This window comes from Micropterus salmoides, unplaced genomic scaffold, assembly GCF_014851395.1.
Source record: "Micropterus salmoides isolate LMB-PRFRI ecotype aquatic unplaced genomic scaffold, ASM1485139v1 Ms_hic_scaffold_4, whole genome shotgun sequence".
Lineage (NCBI taxonomy): Eukaryota > Metazoa > Chordata > Actinopteri > Centrarchiformes > Centrarchidae > Micropterus > Micropterus salmoides.
The window spans coordinates 12,501,795-12,525,077 of NW_024043372.1; the positions used below are offsets into that span (position 1 = coordinate 12,501,795).

General features: G+C 39.0%; 2 protein-coding genes across 4 annotated transcripts in view; one reads left to right on the forward strand and one right to left on the reverse strand.

The window, feature by feature from the left end:
• Positions 1-2,462: 2,462 nt before the first annotated feature.
• LOC119885400 (SAM pointed domain-containing Ets transcription factor) lies at positions 2,463-8,433 on the forward strand. Its single transcript, XM_038695426.1, is given in 6 exon segments — positions 2,463-2,542; positions 2,545-2,910; positions 3,593-3,790; positions 4,003-4,050; positions 4,395-4,529; positions 6,474-8,433. Coding segments are annotated over 6 exon segments (1,002 nt in total). The 5' UTR covers positions 2,463-2,466; the 3' UTR covers positions 6,653-8,433.
• A 4,240-nt stretch (positions 8,434-12,673) lies between these two features.
• The window catches only part of pacsin1b (protein kinase C and casein kinase substrate in neurons 1b), a 31,058-nt gene continuing 20,448 nt past the window's right edge, over positions 12,674-23,283 (reverse strand). For all 3 annotated transcript variants that reach the window (XM_038695505.1, XM_038695502.1, XM_038695504.1), the window contains 9 exons: positions 20,062-20,187; positions 17,204-17,360; positions 16,869-17,104; positions 16,073-16,228; positions 15,420-15,595; positions 15,209-15,329; positions 14,527-14,651; positions 13,912-14,108; positions 12,674-13,236 (listed from right to left, as the gene is read on the reverse strand). In XM_038695505.1, coding sequence (XP_038551433.1) covers positions 13,127-13,236; positions 13,912-14,108; positions 14,527-14,651; positions 15,209-15,329; positions 15,420-15,595; positions 16,073-16,228; positions 16,869-17,104; positions 17,204-17,360; positions 20,062-20,121 — 1,338 coding nt within the window. In that variant the 5' untranslated portion in view covers positions 20,122-20,187 and the 3' untranslated portion in view covers positions 12,674-13,126. The remainder of the gene's footprint in view (positions 13,237-13,911; positions 14,109-14,526; positions 14,652-15,208; positions 15,330-15,419; positions 15,596-16,072; positions 16,229-16,868; positions 17,105-17,203; positions 17,361-20,061; positions 20,188-23,283) is intronic.

Sequence of the window (23,283 nt, forward strand, 5' to 3'; positions counted from 1 at the left end):
AACTCCAGACTCAAACAACACAGTGTGTGGTGGGCAAATCTCAAATCTCACAGATTACCTTTTCTTTTTCAGCTCATTTTGAATCATCTAGATTAAACACACTTTTAAAAGAGCAGACGTTTGCTTGTTTTAATCACTATTCATTAACTTTTTATCTAAACACTTTTGTTACATGACATGACATTCACCCATGATGAAAATGGGCAAAGCCAGATTGGTTGTATTGGTCTGCAACTTTTACCACTTTCACTTCAAGCGAGGGTTTGGAAGTGAGGACGATACCTCAGGCATCACAAAGCCTTTGACTTAGTTTCAACAGTTGTTTCCTGGCATTACAAGTTTTCCTTTAGTGAGGGATGGTAGTTAATTCACATCACATGTAGGTGAAAAGCTACAAATTTCTGTACACTGACTCCAAACCACAAAATGATTTAAATTAACAATATTTTGATCCCTTTTGGGATCACGCTGTTCTTTTCATCAAAGCTACTTATGTAGCTTTACTGGGACTTTCCTCTCTTTGGTCATTTGTGTTTCATTTTTTGCAGGAAAAAAACACACCAATAACACAGCTACAGCTATATGAAATCCAAGGTGATGACAGAAACCGAACCATAAATAATCACCCTCTTCATGTCAAATGAGACCAAGCATGTAGAAGAAATATGGTTCCCAGGGTGGACGCCTGCACAGAGGGAGTCCTTTTCTACCGGTGTCAAAGGCTGACTTTGCAGAGTAAATGGAGCAAGCTCTAATGCTCCTGAAATGAATATCAGCATCTTGACCAAACTCATTTAGAGATCAGTCAGGGTCTTAATCCCTCTCTCCAGGGGTGTGTGTTTGTGTCTTTTTCTTATGTCCCCTCTTCCTTTTGGAAGAAGGTAATATGGCTAAATTTGCTTTGCTAATGGGCTTAGCGCAAGCTGTTACTGAGCAGAGTTGACACGCAGCAGCCAGGCTGGGATACCAGTGGCTTTTAATCTGACTCCTGATGGAGTGAAAGGAAGAGTGGGTTATAGTTTACGAGAAATGTGGAGATAAAAGGAAGACAGGGAACGAGGTTTTACAGTTGGGGGTGGGGGACCAAATACTTGAAGGGGAATGTTCGGGGGGGGTTTGGTTCGGGGAAGACAACTTCATTTAACTTTGGGAAAGTTTGGTAAAAGACTAAAGATGTCCTGTCTCAAAAGTTGTTAGCACCTTCACAATTAATGTGTCAAAGGTTTGAGATCAGCATTATGAAGGGTTTTGCTGTTGAATCCAGGCATTTTGCCCACACACTGACAAAAACAATAAAAATAAGAGACTCTTCAGATGTATTTATTCCATTTTACATTACATGGAATAAATGGATTCTTCTTTTTTGTCAGTGTGTAAGCATTATATTCAATGAAAAATATGTAATGTCTCCTGGATTCCTGGATTCATTTTGAACTCACAAATGCTTTTTATTTTTGGTGTAGTCTATTTAAGAGACTTTAATTTCTGTGTCTTCACAAATAAAGCCAAGGCTCTCCTTGAACATGTGCTCTGTGGGAGCACACTTTCTTTTCTGTGGCATCAGCCGCAACCACTGATAACCTGGTGTGTGACAGCAGTGTGCCTTCCCATATGCCAGCTGTGGCAGGTACACATTATGGGCACCATATGGGATTTCAACCTGAGATTACAACACTTGTGCTACAGCTGACATCCATAAATGAACACTGGTGATGGCAATTTCCTTTCAAGAAGAAGCTGTTGTGGCTATCAGTAGTCTTCATAAAACAGACGCCATGGTCGTTTTCAAACATGTGGTTTTGTGCATATTTTGTGCACGCTATTCTCCACATTATCTAACTTGATTAAAAACTCCAGCTGACAGTGGAGACAGAGGGCTGCAGAGACGGCACCTTGAAAGCTGAAGCAGGCGGCAGAGCTGCTTCAGGTCTCAATACAAGTCACCTACCCCCAAGACGTCAGCCATTCTGGGCCACTGACCCACAAATAAGAGACTCAGTCAAATCCATTTTGCCCCATGCCTGTCAGCCCTGTGTGTGTTTTAACTCTCTTGAGGATCATTTCCCCATTATCTCCATTAGGTTTGGGGTTCTTATAGAGCAACGTCCAGCACAGTCTCACCTCAGTTCTGCTCATAACCCATTACGAAAAGTCATTCTTGCTCTGATGGAGTTTCTTACCAAACAAAATCAATCGCTGGTTTAGAAGCCAGAGAATTGCAGGAAAGGAACTGTTGGAGGTATTTCTTCAGACAGGACTATCATTTATGAACTCTTGTTCAGTGCTGATTTAAATGACTTATTTACCTTCAAAACATCTGACAGACACTTTTTTATCAAACATTTTGCAATGCTGACTGGATTCTTTTAAACTTTTACATGGCTCTCAGTTCATGTGCAAGTAACGGGTTAGAAATGTAACCTTTAGTGTGGCTTTTCTTGTCTCCCTTGTCTCCAGGTACCAGTAATGTCAAATCCAATGGGTAGCTTATCAGAAGGCACAGTGTATGGATCCCGGATTGGGATGACAGAGGACTCCCTCGCTCCCTGGAGAGAAACAGGGGCTCTGGAGAACCCTGGGAATTGGGGGAGATGAAATCAAGCGTGGAAGCCCTGGAGCGTGGCATACCAGGCCTCTACCTCTCCTGCTTCGACATGCTCCTCACTGAGGACGCCACCTGGCTGGTGAAGGTTTCAGAGGCCTCCCCAGCGCTGGCTGTACCCATGACTCGCATGGAGTCCCAGGAGGAACCAGAGCAGTGCCCCGTCATTGATAGCCAGGAACAGGGACTCTCTCCTGGGATGGCGGGGCAGGAGGAAGAGCGGTCTCTGGAGCAGGTGCAGAGCATGGTGGTGGGAGAAGTGCTGAAGGACATTGAAACAGCCTGCAAACTGCTCAATATCACCCCAGGTAGGCTGCCTTCCACTAACCTACTACTGCAATTTGTCATCCTCAAGAGAGTAACTGACAAAGAAACAAATCTTTAAAGTACACATGGCATTTTTCATGACAAAAACATTTTACCCGTTATTTGCTGGTAAAGGGATGTTGATTCCACGATATTTAAGATACTGGGTCGTGCTCGCAAAATCAACACATATTTGTGTGAATAGCTTCGGCAAGATGACAGATCCCTTAAATCATATCCTTGCTGACGTAAAATTGTATTTGCCTACTCCAGGATCTGTTTAATCCTGACATTTGCATGTGTTCTCTTGGATTGTGACAGTGATGGTTCTTTCCTGCCATTAGACGTGTACACAGTCTTATGGGCGAGGTCTTCTACTGTGAAAGCAAATAGAGGAAGCATTATGTATTGTAAGGCTTCTGGCTGTCATAAACCTGTGCAATCTCCAGTCATCTGTTCTACTGATTAGAACTGTAGTGGCATAAAAAGCGAGATTAATTTGTGGTTTCAGTAGATTCATGATGTGTTAGTGTAGCTTAATAACACACATAATACAAAATACACAAAAAATTGTGAATTTAACTGACTTAACTTGACTCAGTGGATTTTAATCTCACTGGAGAAGCAGGTAATTCACCGCAGGGAGTTTTCTGATCGTTTTCCTGTCTCTCTCTGTTTTCCTAGACCCTATTGAGTGGAACACAGGGAATGTCCAGAAGTGGCTGCTGTGGACTGAACATCTGTACAGGTTGCCCCACGCGGGAAAGGAATTCCAGGAGCTGACAGGAAAGGACCTGTGTGCCATGAGTGAGGAGGAGTTTCACCAGCGCTCACCGCAGTGTGGAGACACACTGCATGCACATCTGGACATATGGAAGTCAGGTGTGTGTGACCAGGTCATCATAGCCGGCTGCAGCATGATTGTATTGGACAGTGTTTAAATTGTCAAGTCAAGTCGACTTCACTACAAATTTGCCTCATCATGTTTACAATCTGCACAGCACACAACATGCTCTATGCATTGGTTTGGATGCGCAGACATTTATGGAGAAACAGAATAACAATAAAATAGTAAACGTCTTCTCTCTCTCCAGCTGCCTGGATGAAAGAGAGGTGTTCAGTTGGAGATACAAAAACTACAGGTAGGTCTGGTTTCCTCATACATCATCATCCTCATTTAAAGACAATATTAAACTGTAATGAATAAAAAAATATCTGTAACTTTTCACAGAATTAGACAAATTAAAATGTATTGGCATTTACACACTTAAACTATAGACCACTGGACATTTACGTATAACTAAGTAGTAATAAGAAAAAAATAAGACTAAAGATTTTGGCTTTGTGTGTCTCCCGTGTCCTTGTTAGTTTGGAAACCAGAAGGGCCTCGCCTTGTAATCTTTTGGCCTTTGGGGAATGTGTGTTTTGCTCTATGAATCACTACACTGTGGCCGTAAGGTCCTAATGTTGTTTTTTTGTTGTTTAGTTGGCGAGGAACTTTGGTCCGAGGCAGATTCATCTTGTTCAGGTCAGCCCATTCATCTGTGGCAGTTCCTTAGAGAACTACTTCTTAAACCTCACAGCTACGGACGCTGCATCCGCTGGCTCAATAAAGAAAAAGGTATCTTCTTTTTTTAAATACTACAGTATAGACATGCATCTCAAGACAGTATGGTCATTTTACTGCTGTATTTTTACGTTGGAATGAAAGAAAAACTAAAGTGACAATAACATTATAGTTTATAATTTATTCCACTATTGTATTTCATTCCTTACACTTTAACTGAAGGGCTTTCATCACTTGACGTAAACTGTTACTTCGTCCGTATTCACTTTATACATGTCACCTGACATTTCAGTTGCTTTGAATTCCTACTCCATAGAGAGCCTAAGTCACTCGCTTCCACTTCTGGCCCATGAGACCTTATTTCAGAAAAAAATATGTACAGTAGTCAATGGCGAGAGACAACTTTTTTCTTGATCCCGTTTGAACTGTGCCCTGAATTACACATATGATGTTTGTCAATTTAAAAGATAATTTTCTCGGTCAAGAAAGTTGCACTTTGTCGTAAAAAAAACAGTAAAGTTACATGTTATTTTGTGTGAAAACCGTTCAATGAACTACATCTCTTGTCTCGCAAAATATACATCATGGACATGTTAACGTGGGGTGAGTCCAATCTCAAAACGTTTTGCAATGGATTTGGATTGAATGGTTTCTGGATTGAACGAAATGTTTCCTTGAAACGTTCTGCAATGTTCTGCAACGGGCTTCGAGGTATGTTTTCTCCCGTTTGGCGGGCGTGTCACAGGTATTACCCAATCAGCTGCCACAGCTTTGTAAACACAACCATGTTAAAAAGGCAGGAAAATGCAGTGGGCTTGTGTACACAATGGGGTGTTCAAGGCACCACCATTTCCATTGAAAAAAAAAAAACGTTTCGCTACGTTTTGTCGGTGCTGAATTTGCCAGTGGTAATGCTAGCAAACACTCATTGCTTAGTTGCTGCTAGCTAGGTAACTTAGCTATGTTCCACGCACCTGATGGATTTAATCCAACGACTGTCAGTCCTTTTATCATATTATCTACACATGTAAGTTCTTTGACGTTAGCTTCAGTAACATTAGCTTCAGTCATTGAGACTCAAGACAATACACTGCGACCATCATCATATGTGTAATTCAGAGTACAATTCAAAAGGGACCAAAAAATTAGTTGTGTCTTGTCGTGACTACCGTACATATTTCTTCCGAAGTAAGGTCCCCTGGTGGTCCACCGGAAGGGGAGGGACTTAGGCTCTCTATAGTCAAACTGTCTTCCACACTTTCTCTTCAACTGAAGTTTCAGCTCATTTCACTGACTAACCCTTAACTGACACAGCTGCTTTCAGCTCTTACTATCAACTTAGACCAAAAACTCCTATTAATGCTTACACTTCACTTGATACTTAAAAACCTTTCAGGGCTTTCAACTTCAATTTGCTTTTATCTATTATTAACTCAACTTACAGTTCAGCCACTTTCTGAGCTTACGTTAACTGACAATTTCTTTCACAGCTTACGCTTTAACTGACACTTCAACTTCTTTGATTTGTTTCACGTCAACTGACATCTCCATCTCTTTCTCTTCAACTGACATTTCGACTACTTCAATTTAAAGTTCAGATCATTGCAGTGAATCAACTTCAACTGCTTTCTTCTCTTACACTTCAACTGACACTTTAACTCCTTTGCATGCTTACATTTCAACTGTCAGTGCTTCATTTTAAACTGTAACTCCTTAAATAACATCTCACATGCAAATAATTCATATTTTAAAAACAGCTTGTTTACATTGTGTCAAAACTCAGCGACAGAAAAGAAAACAGAAAATTTGACTTTTCTATAAATTCTAATATAATTTTGTCTCTAAAATATTTTGTTTTTTAAATTTTTTTAAATGTATATATTATTGCCTTTTTGCCAGGCCATTCTGGCAATGAGACTACTAGTATAAAGAAAAAAAGAGAAAAGAATCATATACATATAAGTGGAAAAATGTCAAATCTCTTGTGATTCCCACCAGGTATTTTTAAAATTGAAGATTCTGCTCACGTTGCAAGACTGTGGGGACTCAGAAAGAATCGACCTGCAATGAACTATGACAAGCTGAGCCGGTCCATTCGTCAATACTACAAGAAGGGCATCATCCGTAAGCCTGACGTGTCTCAGAGACTGGTGTACCAGTTTGTTCACCCAGTATGAGGCAGCAGCATAGTGGGAAGAGTAGGCGGCGGAGATGGAAACCTTCAAAACTAAAAGGACACATTATCTCCCCATGCACTTGAACACCTAAGCCTGAGATGAAAAAGGTGACATGGATCATGTGCACTGACCGACTCCAATGGTACACACTTCCAGCAGGTAGCTGCTGCATGAAGGCTTATCAAATCACGAGCAAGAGACAAAACAATGTGGCTGTTGGGGCTTTTTGAATGAAACAACCACATATTAAAAAAAACAGGACAAAAAAAACAACAAATACACTGCCTTGTCATTTGCATGATCTGCCTGCTTATTTTTCTATTATGTGATTCTTAATTATCCTTTATTTACCGCCAATTACCAATATTTAGAACTAACTGCTTTTACGTACACAGTTCAGGAAAACGCCCATCGCCCACAGCTACATTTGCTTTGTCTTTTTGTTTCACTCATCTTGACCACTCTGTCTCTGTTTGATTTAGAGCCAGTTTTCCTGCCACCGTTGAAATTGTGGTTAGGATTGTTTTGCTTCGTTTTCGGGTTTGGTCCTGGCTGTTACACATACAGTCAGTCAGTCAGTTTTTGTAACCCATCAACTCCCTGACAGGGCGATCCTCAAACCCTGTTGTGACTGTATTGATAATGCCGCTTAAATGTGATTTTTTTGGTAAGGTGTAACTTAGTAAAGAGGGATGCATTCCCTTAATATAGTTTCACTGCTGAGGAGCCCTACTTTATTATGCTGTCAACTTTTGTTTATACTGCTGTATATTGCATTTTATGTTGTGGGTGTTTCACAATCGAGACCCAAAGTGGGTGAAATAAATAGATATAAAATAAATAATCATATAAATAAATACAGACAAAATGTGTGACATAAAGATAAAATTGTAAAATACACTTAAGCCATGCCTATAGGGATGGTAATGTTGGTCTCTCTGTCCACTACTTTGGCCCAGACAGCACTCGACTACTTTTTTGATGGATTAACATGACATTTGTAGCAGACATTCATGTGCTCCTCAGGATGAATTATAATAACTTTAATGATCGTTTAATGTTTCCGCAAAATATAAGTTTGTCCAATACTTTGGTATTCAGTCATCAGCCTCTGTTGTATATTTTGTGGGGCTACTTCACAAATGTTAGCATGCTAACACACTAAAGTAAGACAAGTAGGTCAATCTGCAGGTCCACAGTACTACAGGAGAGGTCTTCTACATGCCACAAACCTCTCAACTGTTGCACCAAAACAACTTGGTTAGGTTTATGAAAATATCATGATTTGCGTTAATATAAATATGTTAATTCAGAAAGTTATCTCAGGGGGCCTGTCATGCAGTAAAGTGGGTGTGTCATGCAGCCTGCAAGTCTGCACATAGACCCTTCTCAAAGATGGTAAACATTGTACCTGCTAAACATCAGCATGTAAGCATTGTTATTGTTAGATTTTAGCATTTGGCTCATAGCATCACTTTTCAATACAAACTCTTTGTCTTTCTGTCAAGAAAAAACAGAGCGGAGCCATTTATTTGGCTTTCGCTTATTTGGACGTGAACAGCAGCCATTGACAACAGCTAATTTATTGACTTGCTCTGTCCTGTTTGTCTTGATTGATAAATAAATATCTGGTGATGAAAGTGACATTATAAAAAAAAATGCTGTTTTGATTTTCACAGAAAGAATGCTGGATTGAAATAAAAAGCATTTTATTTTGAGAAGAAGCAGGATGAAATAACATTTTATTGAATATATTGGATACAATATGTATTGGATTAATTCACAATATGTGATGTATTCATATGAGTATGTATTTCATAGTTTATTTATTTTTTTAATTTTGATGCTTTGGGGCTGCATATTTTTAACTCACCCCCCAAGTGTGGTTATTTTTTTCACCAATTTAGTGTCTGAGGATAGGATATCCAAGTTTCAAACAGGGCTAAATAAACTTTATTTTTTGAACTGAATAAGCATCTGTGTGGTGTCTCTAACAAATAAAGTTTTTGTAGTGCATGTAAGGCTCAACCCAAACTCAGCAGTTATTGGAAAGCTCAACAATAATATAATTAAATATTAGCATGTGTTCTTTTCTGTTTCAGATCATCAATGACATTTATCTTTTCTTGCCACCTATAACTGTTGTTTCTTTCATAAGGGTTTTAACAGGTTTTAAAGTGTGACATAATTGCTCTTCCTATGAAGGGAGAGCCAGAGCATATTTGCTAAGATAAGGTGCCCTGAGTTATATTGAGCGTTTTGATCATGCAGGTTAAGGGTGTGCAGTGGAAGGTAAACTTATCCATGCATAATGTACGGGTTTTTAAATCTCATAGGAGGGGAAATATGTATTGAAACAATCAAGAGGAGTGAAGATTTCAACCTAGAAAAAAAATATATATCAAAAAAACATTTAAACCTATTTCACAGTATTATATTTTGATGTTTCACCTTTAAAAAAAACATTTTCCTTCCCCAATAGACTTGTTTACAAAAGGAACAACAACAACAAGTCAGAAGTTCAAGTCAAAAGTTCCTTTTGTAAACAAGTCTATTGCATTGTATAACATTGCACAGATGTTGCATTCGGAATGAAAAGGATTATATTATATTTACTTCTTCAACGCTGAATTTTCTCCCAAAATGTGACAAAATCATGAGTCTAGAAAAAAACACCTCCCGCTTAGATTCTGAGGGACTTACATTTGATGATTTAGAAGGTCATCAATCAATAAATACATTGTAGTAGAAATTGTTATAGTAGCTAAAACTGTCACCAAGATGTCAGTGTCTGTGTTTGGCCAGTTGTCAAAAGAAAAAAATATACACCACACAACCACAAAATGTATTGTGGTTGTGTGTATTTCTAATAGTTAAAATGTTTTGGGGGGGGGTTCTGGGTAAACTTCTAGATAATTATTATGTACGTGTTGAGTCCTGTGGCACTGAGTGGAATTTTAACTGGCAGCAGATGTGTTGAGTTTATACTGAAGGATTGTGGTCATTGTGTGAATCTGACTCACAAAATGATGACTTATGTGACAAGTGTCTTAAAGTCTGGTTACTACTGACCTCTAGTGGCAGAAACTGCCACAGCTGATCCACCATTTTCATTTCTTTCTCAGACTAGATTAAAGGTGAGGAAGCTCTAAATACTTTGTTCAAATTTATTTAAAAGGGGGAACCGCTCACTTTAGATATTTAGACATGACATAATCTCTATTGAATTTCACTCAAGTCCCAAAATCAGAAAACTAGATTCACCAAGTTTGCCCCATTGACATCGATTATTCTATTCTATTGGAGCTGTGCTCCGAGCGATGTGAATTTTAATTTTATGTGAATTTCATTCTTTCATTCTGGTTTGAATTTATGCATATTAATACAGCTGAATTAATTTGTATATTATTTTTTAACAAAACCATTAAAATATTATTTCCCAGTGACTCAGTAGTAAACTAAATTACACCACATTTTAAATTATTATGGAAAGCCGCAACATCAAGAAAATCACAGCAATTTGGAAAAACTTGGAAAATGATTGAGGGGAAAACACAATATCAACTAAATCTGTCTATGAAGATTCTCAGTCATCCAGGTCATAGTTATCCTACAAAGGTTAAAGTCAAGGGCAACTGGACTTGGTTGAAGATACTGGAAGACGTTTCGTCCCTCATCAGCTTAGTTTCCCTACCAGTCAGTCAGAACTGAAGAAGTCCTTTGGATGAGGGACGAAACGTCTTATTTACATAGGATAGCAAACTAAATAACTACAATGTTAGTTTATCAAAATGTATTATAACAGTTAGGGGGCTTTAGTCAAGACTGTGGCTATTGCTTGCTATCTTTAACAGGATTTAGCTCCCTTGCTTCAGCTGTTTAGTTTAGGACCGTTTGGTTTTGTTTTAGCTGCTATTATAGAAGCATTATGTGCTGAAATGTCACATGTTATCTCAGGCTAAAGGAATCTCATATTTGCCTCAGAGTTTTCTAATGACATCTTTTATTTTCGCTTATGCAGAATGAACAGGCACTACAGTTTGGAAATTACAGCACTATGCTAAAAAAAGAGAAAGCCCTAGTCCTCTAAAAGTTTTCCTCACCATTGCAGGTCAATGTTTACAGCATCACCAACAGACAGAAAATAAACGAGCATTTGAGTTTGTTTGTTTTTTAAATATGATTTACCATTCTCAGTGTATCACAGATGTTTCACAGTGGATGTTGTAGCTTAACACTTGTTAACAGTCCCATTCTGTTACAGTTTGTTAACACAGTAAAGTCTTTAAATTCATATAATCTCCAATCAGACAAACATGTAGTGTCAGTGTAAACTGAGCTGGACAAGCAGGAGTCAGATTCTGAGGGCACAAGCTCTCTTTCACTGTGTTGAATGTGTTGAGAGTCTATGCAGCGGCAGGGTGGGACTATTATTATTATTATGGTAAGGCAATATTTATCTCCCTCTGCATCCAGTGCTTACAAGGATAAAAAGCATACAGAAGCATTATCACAGTACAAGAAACATTTACCCTCCTGGATCTTTTAAAAATGAACTTCTTTCTTGCAGTAGAAAAGGCAGTTGTCTCATCAATATTTCAGAGACGGATCCTCTTTCTGCTTTTTTGTGCAGCACTCGTTGCAGCTTTCTCTGTCTGCTTTAGTAAGAGAACACCCACGTTCCTCAGTGACAAGGGTGTAGTTTTCACCAACACCTGCTACCAGGAGTAGTAAACCAATCTCGTCTAACATGTACTGTGCTGCCATCTTTGTTTGTATAAAGTTTGATTTAGATTTCCTGATTAAAACAATTTTTTTTAATTGTAAGACATGTATAGCCAATATTTAATACAACCTGTATTTTGGTACCCAGTTACACAATGCAAATCAATGGTGTCATCATCCTCATGGTAAGAGTTTTAATTTGATCAAGAAACTGTGAATAATTTGGTGGAAACAAATTGAGGCCATGCACTGGATCAGTTCAGATCAGAGCGGTAAACAGTGTGTGGGAGCATCAGCATGCACACAATCACAGAGATAAGAGCTGGAAGCTGATAATGCCGAGTCACTGATATAGAATACAAGTCTCATTAACTGCAGAATAAGAAAATAAATAAAACATTGGTTGTGAAATGAAGCTAATTGCTGTACAAAACAGCTGCAAGTTTGTATTTCCAAGCAGGTTTTGTTCATGACTCCTGCATTATTCACGGAGCCTGCATGTAAAGACAAAACAGAAGAAGAAATGAAATGACAGGTAATAGTTATAACAGGCACCTTGTTAGAGACGAGTGGGTCAGTGGGTGTCAAGTGTTTTTCTAACACTGAAGACATCCACACCTCCGCTGGTCAGCACGACAGTGGGGGTTATTGTAAACAATCCTTGCACTATTTGATAACGTAAATATTTCCATTTCAAAGAAAAGCTCTGTTCAGTGACTTTTATCTCGTTTTAAAATGCTAATTCAGTGAGATGCTGTGGAGTACAGGAGAAAAAAAACTATACACAATAGTTTGACATTTTGGGAAATACGCTTATTTGCTGTCTTGGAGAGAGTTAGATGAGAAGATCAACACCACTCTCATGTCTGTACAGTAAATTTAAAGCTAGACCCAGCAGCTGCTTAGCTAAGCTTAGCATAACGACACAAAGCAGAGCGAAAGAAGCTACCCTGGGTCTCTTTCTAAACCCCTTGTATCTTGTTTGTTTCATCTGTACCAGAAAATGACAAATTGTGTTTTTTTGGTGGGTTTTGTGCTGTAGCTTTGGCTTGGCCAGGGGCAATAACTTCCAAAACTGCAGCATATCATTCTTTCCACTTTCCGTACAGATTAATAAAAGACAACTGTGCCCGACCTTCAGACAGAGCCAGGCTAGCTGTTTCCCCCTATTTCCACTCTTTATGCTAAGCTAGGCTAACCTGGTCCTAGCTGGAGCTTCATATTTACATTAGAGTGGTATCCATCTTCTCATCTAACTCCCAGGCGCAGTTTCCCAAAATGTAAAACTATTCCTGTAATGCTAAACTTGTAGAAAGAAAAGAAAACACTGTATTCAATGAGAAAAAAACTGTACAAGCCTCCAGACTGTAAAAAAAAAGGATTAAAATATATACATGAAATGCACAATGCATAGCTCATTCTCGCTATCCAGGCACAAGTGACAATACCATATCAATATTATGATGAGAGAATGTATTATATGACATGTTAGCATCACATCTGAAATCAAACACAGCTACACACAAAAGAGACTAGAAAATATTTTGCTTCGGTTGCAGTATTTGGAGATGATGTGATCCTGAACAGATTCAGTAAAGTCTTCTCTGTGATGAGTGCTGAGATGAAGAAAGTTCACTGTGCCCGGGAGGAAGAGGAAGCTTTGCTTTCAAGTCTCTGGCAATGTGCATTTATGACTGGACGGTTCAGTCTGGGTTCACCCTCCGACGATACATTACTTAGCTGGAACAGTTAGATGGGCTCCACGTAATTGGCCGGGTAAAGACCCAGCGTGCCGTCGTCTAGACAACCTTTACACCAGCCTTGTTCATCCTCATCCTCCAGCTTCGTCAGCTCATCCCCTTTTTCAATGAAAGGAGACAGAACAGAGGAGATTATGTAAAACAATTCTAATTAATGTAACACAGAGTTCATGTTAAAGTGGATCCAATAGCTGTCAGCAAGAACATTAAAGGAATCCTCCACCAAAAACCCATGATTTGAATGGAAGACAGCAGCTGTGAACATTTTTAACATTTTTAAATCCACTTCCTGAGCATTATCCACTTTTAAGGTTGGTGGGCAATAATGTAAGGCTACAGTCAGCAGCTGGTTGGCATAGCAACTTACACAACTTCTGTTTGTATCTAGTGCCGCTTGATGTTCTTCTTCTCACAGCGACTACATTTGCTTACAGTGATCATGAACGACAGAATGTTTTTTGCAATGCAACCGGATTACTGTCAATTCAAATATTCAATGATTTATTGTCATTTCAACATAGTTAAGAGGAATGTACTTTGGTGAGCTCACATAATACAAAAAATGTGTGGTACAAAGCTCATTGGAGATCCTCAAAAGATCATGTAACAAACTAACAGTACACCAGCAGGAACTGTACTTGCATTCATCAGTAAAATAGTGTCTAGCTTGGGGGGTAACTTTGCTGGCAAATATTCACTGTTTTGTCAAAAGACTTTTGGTATCAACCCTGTGACCTCCCAGTTAGGGTAGGAGTCACCAGGTGTCGCGCTCACCTGCTCTGAAGCTAAGCTCGTCCTGCTCTTGGCCGTCATAGTCGTACAGCGCTCTCACCCTCACACCTTTTCCCACATCTTCATCGAAGGGGTTCGCCCCTCCGTTGGTGTCGTTGCCTGAGTTCGGGGCTGTCTGGTCCTCGTCCGACCACTCTGTGGAGGCCGTGTACGCCTGGTTCTTCTCGTAGCTGCTGACACTGAACATATACACATTTGAGCAGAACATTCATTTTCAGTCCAACCAGCAAAATGTCATGATGTTCTAATGCTACCTCTGCTGTGATTATTACTGCCAGTGTGTATGTTCGACTGCTCATATAACTGCTGCTATTGCTACTTTTACTATTAACACAACTATTATTTCTACAACTAGAATTTGTGTAGTTGTAGTTGTGAAAAGATTCATTTTTTAAAAGATTTATGAAACACTTGTAAATAAATCTAAATTGCATACAAAAAGATGAATACCAACAAACTATTAAATATTGATCAGATGCTGGCTATTGGAAATGTTACAATATACATTTAGGAAATTATCTCTTATCTGGAGAAGACCATCTTTTAAATAAGATAAAAATGTTAAATGTATCAGCTTATTCTTATTCTTATTCTTACCTTCCCCTGTCTCCAGTTTGAGCGTGGTCTACTGCTGCTGTGACGTTAGTCAGCACGACTCCATCATTACTTTTCTTTGACTTTTCTTTCTTAGCAATGCTATGGGTAAGGTCGGGGTTGTATTCCTGCAAAACACGAGGCAAAACATACTACTACTCAACATGATGCTCATCACAGCTTGACACTGCTTAAATATTCTATAACTTTTGACACTACTGCTTTGCAAAATGGTCGAAATTATTATATATTATATTTCTCTGTAATTTTTGTCTTCATTGCTACTGTTAATCTAGGATGGATCAAAATGTAAGGTTAAGGGAATAGTTCAACATTTTGGGAAATATGCTTATTTTACTTCCAGTAGTCTATTAATTGCAGCGATTATTCAGGCAACCAGTGGAGACTTGAGGAAGTACTTGCTCCTGCATCTTTGCACAGATTAAACAAACAAGATATAAAATGTTAATAAGTTAGCAATAATGGGTTTTATTACCTTTGGACAGAGCCAGGCTAGCTGTTTCCTCCTGCTTCCAGTCTATATGCTATGCTAAGCTAAGCTAACCAGCTGCTGGCTGTTGCCTCATAATTAGCGTACAGACATGATGTGATTAAGTGTTTTTTCCAAAATGTCAAAGTATTCCTTCAATGATTTGACAGACAGCTTGTTATGGTATTTCTGTACCTCAAACTGTGGCCAGTTCATATGCATGCCAGGGCCGTGGGTGTTGCTGAACCACTTCAGATCTTCCTGCGCGCTGGCCGATGTGATGGTGTGTTCAAGTTCTGTGTACACTGTAGCATAACTGTGAAAAGACGGCAAGCATTAAGTGTATGTAGTCATGATTAGTTGATGACTGTGTCTCGTCACATTAACTGTTTCAAACGTCTCAAACCTTTGGTCTTCTGTGAGGTTGAGGTGACACTTGACGTCTAACAGGACCTCCCTGAGGAAGCTCAGCCTTTTCTCTTCAAACTGCTGGCACTGGGCGAACACCTGCTCCATGCTTTCCATGTACTGTGGGGTGCACTTACTCAGCTCATCTAGAGCCTTCTCATACTTCTCCTTGGCCTAAGTTGTAACACACACACACACGCAAGCAACAAACTCTTAACAGCCTGAAATAGTTTTTTATGTGATATCTCACTGATGCAGGATGACTAATATTAAAGTCCACATGTTCCTGTTTTTCAGTTCTGTTGTCATGTGTGAATCATATTAACCTTGAAAGGACAATAAATGTGGCAAAAGGACAAAAAAGAATCTTGGTTAAAGAATGTGAAGGTCTATGCAGCCAGAGTCCACTTTAGTGCATAACAGATCATATTGCAGTAGTCAGGGAGAGACAGTAGTGAGGGGGAGGTGATTACCAAGCATTACCAATGCTACATTGAGTACAGCTAGGATGCCTTTAAAACAAATGGCCAGGAGAAACCAACTCTAGCACTTAAAATAGGCCGTGAGTTGCTTTTGGCTTGATTGTGAAAAAACAGTTGCATAATGATGACCCCACAGGCCAGTTGGAGCTGCAGCACCTGATGCTCTCACCTTCTGTGTGTCTTGTTTGCACTTTTCCACTTTCTCGTGCAGTTTCTTCTGCTGATCAGCTGTCACTGAGGCCTCTCCCTTACCGTTGGCCTCTCTGCTGGATGCCAGCTTCTCCTCTTTGCAGGCCATGTGGAAGGACTTCTTGGCAGCCTCAAGCTAAAGATACAAGATGACAGACATGTACGCTGGGTAAATCTGCACATATGAGATATGTACATAAGCATGCTAATTGCCACAAACAAAGTAGGGCTGCAACTACTTTAAAACTAGAGAATGTCTGGCATTTTTGCTTGAAAAAGTGATTTTAATGATAAACTGATCAGAAAATCAGAATAGTTAATAATAATTTTTTTGTTGATCGACAAATTGTTTCACCTCTAAAATAAAGATGACAGAGTATCATATTCTAAAGTAAATGGTGAATTCTTTATTAAAGTGTTTCATGATAAGTTACTGCAACGGATAGCAACTACAGTCAATTATCTTTACTAGTTCTCTCAGTTCTCTTACTTGTAGAAAAATGACTTGAATCATTTAAGTGATGTGGATATCAAAAAGGTCCATTCCCACAAATTCCAGAAAATATATACACCCCTATGCTCACATCACTGAAAAATTAGACCTCAAAAACTCAACAGCCGCAAGCAAACAACATCCTGCTTACCTTTTAACTTTTAAAAACTTTTTTTGTAATTTGTGTGAACTGGCCCTTTAAAATTAGTTCAATATCTAAAAACCCTTCCACTTGGTTGCACATGAATGTATGTGCGAAAAAAACCCAAACCCACTACCTCACCTCTTTTAGCTTTTTGGCCCAGGGTTTTTGGGCCTTCTTGAAGCCCTCGTCTGCCTCTTTGGTTTCCTTGAATCCTCCCATCATCTGTTTGTGGTACGAGTCTTTCTGCCAGTTCTTCACCTTCTCAAAGTCCTCATTGATCAGGTTGTTTTTCACTTCCTGGTGAAGCTCGCTCACCTTCTCCGCCTCCGTCATCACTGCCACCCAAGCTCGCTCTACTGTGCCGTACTGGGGCCCTGGTGGAGGAATGAAGTGTGAGTAAATAGGTGACGCAGTATAGCAAAAAAACAGGTATGTTACTAAAAAAGACAACATGAGTGTGAAACACCGCTTACCTTTGTCTACCAGCTGTCTCCATCTCTTGGACCACTCAGTCAGCTGCTGTGCGTAGGCTTTCTCAATTTTGGCACGCTCCTGGATGCAGTTCATCAGGTCATTGCAGAGCCGGTGACCATCGTCAATTCGCTTAACCGTACGTTTGTAGTTCCCAACCTTGAATAAAAACAATTGTCTTAGGTCACATATTTTTCTGACATTTTTGAAATTGTTGGGTTTTTTTCTGGGCCTGCCCTGGCAATTAATTTGGGGTCAGGCATTGATTTACTGTTATCGCTCCTCAAATCAAATGTATTAAAGGAATAGGTTGACATTACGGGACATAAGCTTAGTTGCTTTCTTGTTTAGGGTAAACGACTTCCAGTCTTCATCCTAAGCTAAGTTAACCAGCTGCTTGCTGGCTGTAGCTTTATACTTAACGGACAAATATGGGAGTCGTATCAACCTTCTCATCAAACTCTTGTCAAGAAAGCAAATACATCTTTTTCCTCAAAATGTTGAACTATTCCAGTCAGCCACTGCTGTTTATGTGATTCTTCACTTCCTGGTTAGAGAAGAGCACATTCTCTGAATTTCATTAAGGTGAACAAAGATAATCTGTTGTTTTTTTTGATTAGGGAAGATGGACATTTTCTTCTCTCAGTATTATCTTACTTAGAAAACAGCTGTATACTTTATTGCTGTTACAAGGATCAGTGTGTGAGGTGCCATCTTTAAAAGGGACTCTCATCGCAGGCTGAATAGGTAGGAGGGAACAGCATGGAAAAGACTGCTGATGTGTGTGGAGTTCAGCAATGAAAGCAGAGGGTGGGCTAATGACTGATAATGAATGATAATTTACAACTCTCCATCAACGCAGGAGCAGCAGCCTCCCAGAGAACTGTTAGCTTTGTCCAGAGTGAGAAAGAGAGAAAGGCTAAACACAGCTTAATGCATTCACTTCACACCTTTGTGACAGAAAAAAGGACAGCATCTTTGCTGACTGTGTAATAGATGTTTACCTATACCTCTCACCCTGAAAATTACACTCGACAAATCTAAATGTGGACTGAATGAAAGCAGCCAGGGGACAAGTGACTGTATTCTACGCCAGCCCTCTGCTTCAGCAGCAGCCAGCCGAGTCAGCGATCAGCAGGCAGCACTGCAGCAGCTCTACTGTAATGCAACGAGTGACTGTGATATAGTGGCTGTGTGCTAGAAACAGGCACATTTAGCTGCTCCAGCTGATTCCTGAATGCACTACCCGGCTGAAGAGACACAATGAGGATCCAACATAGCCAAGTCCAAGAAGAAATGGATTATAAACACCGAATGTATGAAGTGACAATACGTCTTTTCTGTCTCAAGTCCATCTGTCATACACAACAACCCAGTACAGCATACTGTTGTATGTAACAATATATCAATTATTCAGTCAACATAATAATAATCTACCACTGCTTTTTTATATGATTGGTAAAATCGGTGCAGGCAAACGGGACAAACATTCCCTAGTTTCAGCTTCTGAGTAGTGACGATTTACTGCTTCTCTTTGTCTTCTGTGAGAGTAATCTGGATATTTTGGGGTTTTGGACTATTGGTCAGACAAAACAAGCAACATGACATCATTCATCTTTAGCTCTAGGTAACTAACCCTATTTTCAGACCAAACAATGAACTGATTAAAAAAATAATATTAATATAATAATATAATTGATCATGAATGTTTTTGTTACTTGCAGCCCTTTTATCATCCATCTAGTAACCTTTCATCAGATACTATTATTATAAATGTTTATGTTTGTTATTTACATGTCAAGGACAGTAACAGTACAAGGAGTACCAGAATTTTTTGCAATCACCGCAAAACCTTATAAGATCAGTTTAGTTTCAATTTAGTACTATTTTCAGTCAAATCATTTGGATTTTTGTGATTTGGTTAACCTTAACATTCAGTTGACGCTATTCCTATCTTCAAACAGGAGACAGAAGGAGCACACTGGAAAACCTGTTCAGCGATGTGTGTAATGACTGGAGACAGATTCAGTAAAATGCCTTTAACAAGATCAAAACCCTAATTATGTAGAAGCCAGTTCAAGCACTTCAAGCTCAAAGGCACAGGCCTCATTTGTAAAAGCTTACCAAAGTAGGTGCAGAAAAACTGCCTGTATGCACAAGAAAGTGGATATTTAATTCAAAAAAGTCAAATGTACAACTGATGTGACATGAACAAGGAGAAATTTCACTGCCCGTTATAAAAGTCTTAGCAAGTGAGCACGAAAAGGAAGACAAAGACAAAGAGGGTGCGATACAGACAATATGGTTCGGCTAAACTAAAATATTTAATTTGGCAATTCCACATGTGGCATGTCAAAGAACAAAAAGACAGCAGGTGGTGACAAATTGCAGTGACATCTCTCATTAGAGCTATAACAGAGGTGAAAAAGACCTGAGAGTGCTGGGAAAAAACAACTGCAGTTCACAAAAGAGATATCTTGGCCACAGGAGGAGGCAGAGTGCCACTTTAGTGTCATCCTTAGATGAAAATATACTGCCAGCTGTTGGTGAGAAATCCCTGATGGCTGCACTGAGAGAGCAACCACATTACAGGCTGGACCAAAGTAGTAGTAGTTTTAATTGTTGCACTTAACAGTTGCATAACAGATTTATCAGATAAATAATGGCACCAAAATCTGCGCTGGCTCAGAGATCTGCGTATGAAGCGGCAGGTGCTCAGATTAAACACTACTGGTAAGACATCAGCTCATGCGTCTATGTGTGAATCTGTGCCTTATCGCGCAGTTGATAAACGAGGACCCAGATCTGATCAGTTCCCAGTTAGGTTTAATCTGTCAAAGATTTTTTCATTCTGTCTCACCTCCCAGAAACTGTCTGTGGCCTCCTCCTGGCTGGCGGACTCGTCGTAGGCTCCAGACATGGTCCCAGATTTGGCAGGATGGCTTTAGGCTGTGGCGGTTTGCAGCAGAGTAACGCTCCTCATGCACTGTTAAGAGAAGACGAGCACAGAGAAGTGTAAACACAGTGACTGTGAGCAGTGCTAACAGAGGGATACATGAGATTATTAACGACACAGAATTAAGCTAAGCTGCTTATTAAAGAACAAGTAGAGTCACAAATGTGGCATATTCATTGTTGAGAGGCTAGAACAAAAAAAATGTCTTTATGGCATTTTTGTTTGAAATAAATGACTTTTCAATTCACTGATAATAAAAATAGCAGCCGATTCATTTACCAGCAGTCAATGCTTCCAATGTAGCCAGCAGATATCCAAATAACGGATATTCGGGCCAAGACTTCCTCTTCCGTGAGTCAGCTGTTTACAGTCTGATTAGTGATCTCAAAACCCTGCATGCAACCAAATCACGCTAAAACATATTAGATCAATGCTACTCTTGGACTACAAGCAAACTACCCTTCCCCACAGATTCTGCATTCACATGCAGATATCTGTTTATAGAGATTAACTATCCATAAACTGTTTCAGCTTTGGTGCAACTACCTCATTTGATAGCTGATTAATCTCTTGATTATTTTTTGGATTTAGTCAGTCTATAAAATATTAATAAATGCCCCTCATAATGTTCAAGAGCCCAATCTTCATCATCATCTTCATATTGCTTTATTGTGTGTCCAACAGTCTAAAACATGATGACAGTCAATAAACAACAATATAAAACAGAGAAATCTGTATTAAATTTAGTATTTTTGCTTGATAAATAACTGTAATCTTCAATGGGAATGATGATATTTGCAAACTGATAGTCTAGATAATACTAATACACATGTATACAAAGTCCAAACCATGATTACCATCAGGGGAAATCAAAAGTTCACCAGCAGAGTATTCGACTTTACACAATACTTTCCACACACTGATATCCGGTAGGCTCGGGTACTTAGAAAGCCACAATCATAACCTTCCGGTTGTCCTTCCTTTCAATCTTTCTCTCTCTGACTCTGTCAACAGATTTAATGACTGGCTAGTCATTTTCAGCGGCATTGACTCACCCAGCTTCTTGTAGAAACCTGTAGCCAAACTGCAGATTCCCTCATTCTAGTCAACTAACATTATCCCAAGGTGTCGCCGGAAGACCTCATGCTTCTGTGATTAATAGCTGTGACGTGATTGCTAATGATGACACTCGTGTTGAAATTAGGGCACAACATGACTGCCAAAGTGAGAGAAGAATGAGAATCAAAATGATTGACCACTAAGAGATGCCAAACAGCTACAAAGAGACACAAAATGACTACGGAGCAAAACAACTACAGGGATGAAAGTGATAACAGAGAAACAAAATGACCACAAAGAGACAGAACAACCACAAAGAGTGAGAATAAGTAGCCAGTGAGTGTATGTCTAATTGACTGCAGACCATCAGCGTAATAAGTGAGCGAAGACAGAGACAGAGTGAAAACACGAACATTATCTGGCGCTGCTGCAGCCTCATCAGTTCCACGCTCACCTCCACCAGTTCAGGTTCAGTTCACAGCCCAAACTGCAATTTCAAAAGTGCCTACACTGTAAATTCACACAGCGCACTAAAATTATGATGGGCTCTAAGTAAGAGGTAATTATCCACTGCCAATGACGTGTACTGTTCATCAGTATCATAAAACCTAATCAAAGAAAGCCTCTGTTCTTGTAATAACATCTTTTATAGTCTCCAATTCCTGACTTTGACCGTATATCTTTTAACCTTTCATCATTCAACAATATAAGCGAAAATTTTAAAAATGTTATTTTAGATTTTAATTCAAAAAATGGTCATTTATGTTATTTTTCAAAAACTGGTTTGATTTTGGTTTTGCGTTTTTGTCATTCAAGATGGGCTTATATTAAATAATCTAACTGGTATTTAGCCAGTACTAACAAATTACATATTGTTCAATCAAATGCTCAAAATGAACTCATAGATGCTGATAATTGTGGCCTTAATGCTAACACTGCACTCACTAGCTAGCATGACCCATAGTCAGAATGGACACAATTATGAGAATAAGCTCCAGGTTGAGAAATACCACCGTTTTCCTTTAAGTCTTGGATTTCAGAACTTCCCACCTGCACATGAGGTCATCTGACATTTTAATCAAGCTCCACTATGATATCATAAGAAAAGCCCAGATATTTTGCTTACTTCAGATTTTTGCACAAGCATAAATTACAGAAGCAAAAACAACACAGAGATTTTAAAAAATGCATTACACAAAAATGAAAAGTAGCATATGAATATGTGCAGGTGAGCCACAAACAAAAACACACAAACCAAGCAACCTACCAGCAGAAATGCAGATCAAGATAAGATGCAAAGTGAGGATGCAAATGAACTGGATGACAAACATGAGATGACAACAAAACAACAAGGACGGTTATTTGAAAGTACTGTTATCAGTGCAGTGAAATGTCAGCTGCAGCTATAAGCAAGTTTCACCTCCGCCTCTGCTGGAATACAAAATATCAACAGATGATACTGGGAAAGCATTTGATAATGTTGTAATGATGCATATGATAAGCGAGGTCATTTCTGCCACAGTGCTTCATAAAACAGCCAGTGTAACAATGTGTGTGATCAATACCAGATATTATTTTGTACAAATGTGGAATTTTGGAATGTGGACTTCAGTATAATTAAAGTTGTGCATTGTTTCTTCTGTCCCAAACGGTCTGGACAGAAGAAACACAACAGTATAAATTCAAATTGTTTATGTAATTCACGTTTTTATTTAAAATGTCTGACATTGTCTTTCTTAATATGTAATTGCAAACATTTTATGGCTTAAAAATATATTAAATTTCTATTTTTAGAACATATGGCCAAACAATGAATGCAAATTTGGATAATTTTTTTCAGACCTAAATCAACCTTAAATGAGGATTATACCTAAGTTCCTGCTTCAAATCATATTGAGTGATTTACATTTAAATATAATTTATTATAAAAGACGGTCAACCAATCACTTCCCGTCTCACACACAGTGTGAGAGCATAAACTCTTACTGTAGAGGGACGTAAGAAACAAGTGTTTTAATCGTCCCGACAATGACTCCTGACTCTTTAACTTGACTTGCCTCTATACTA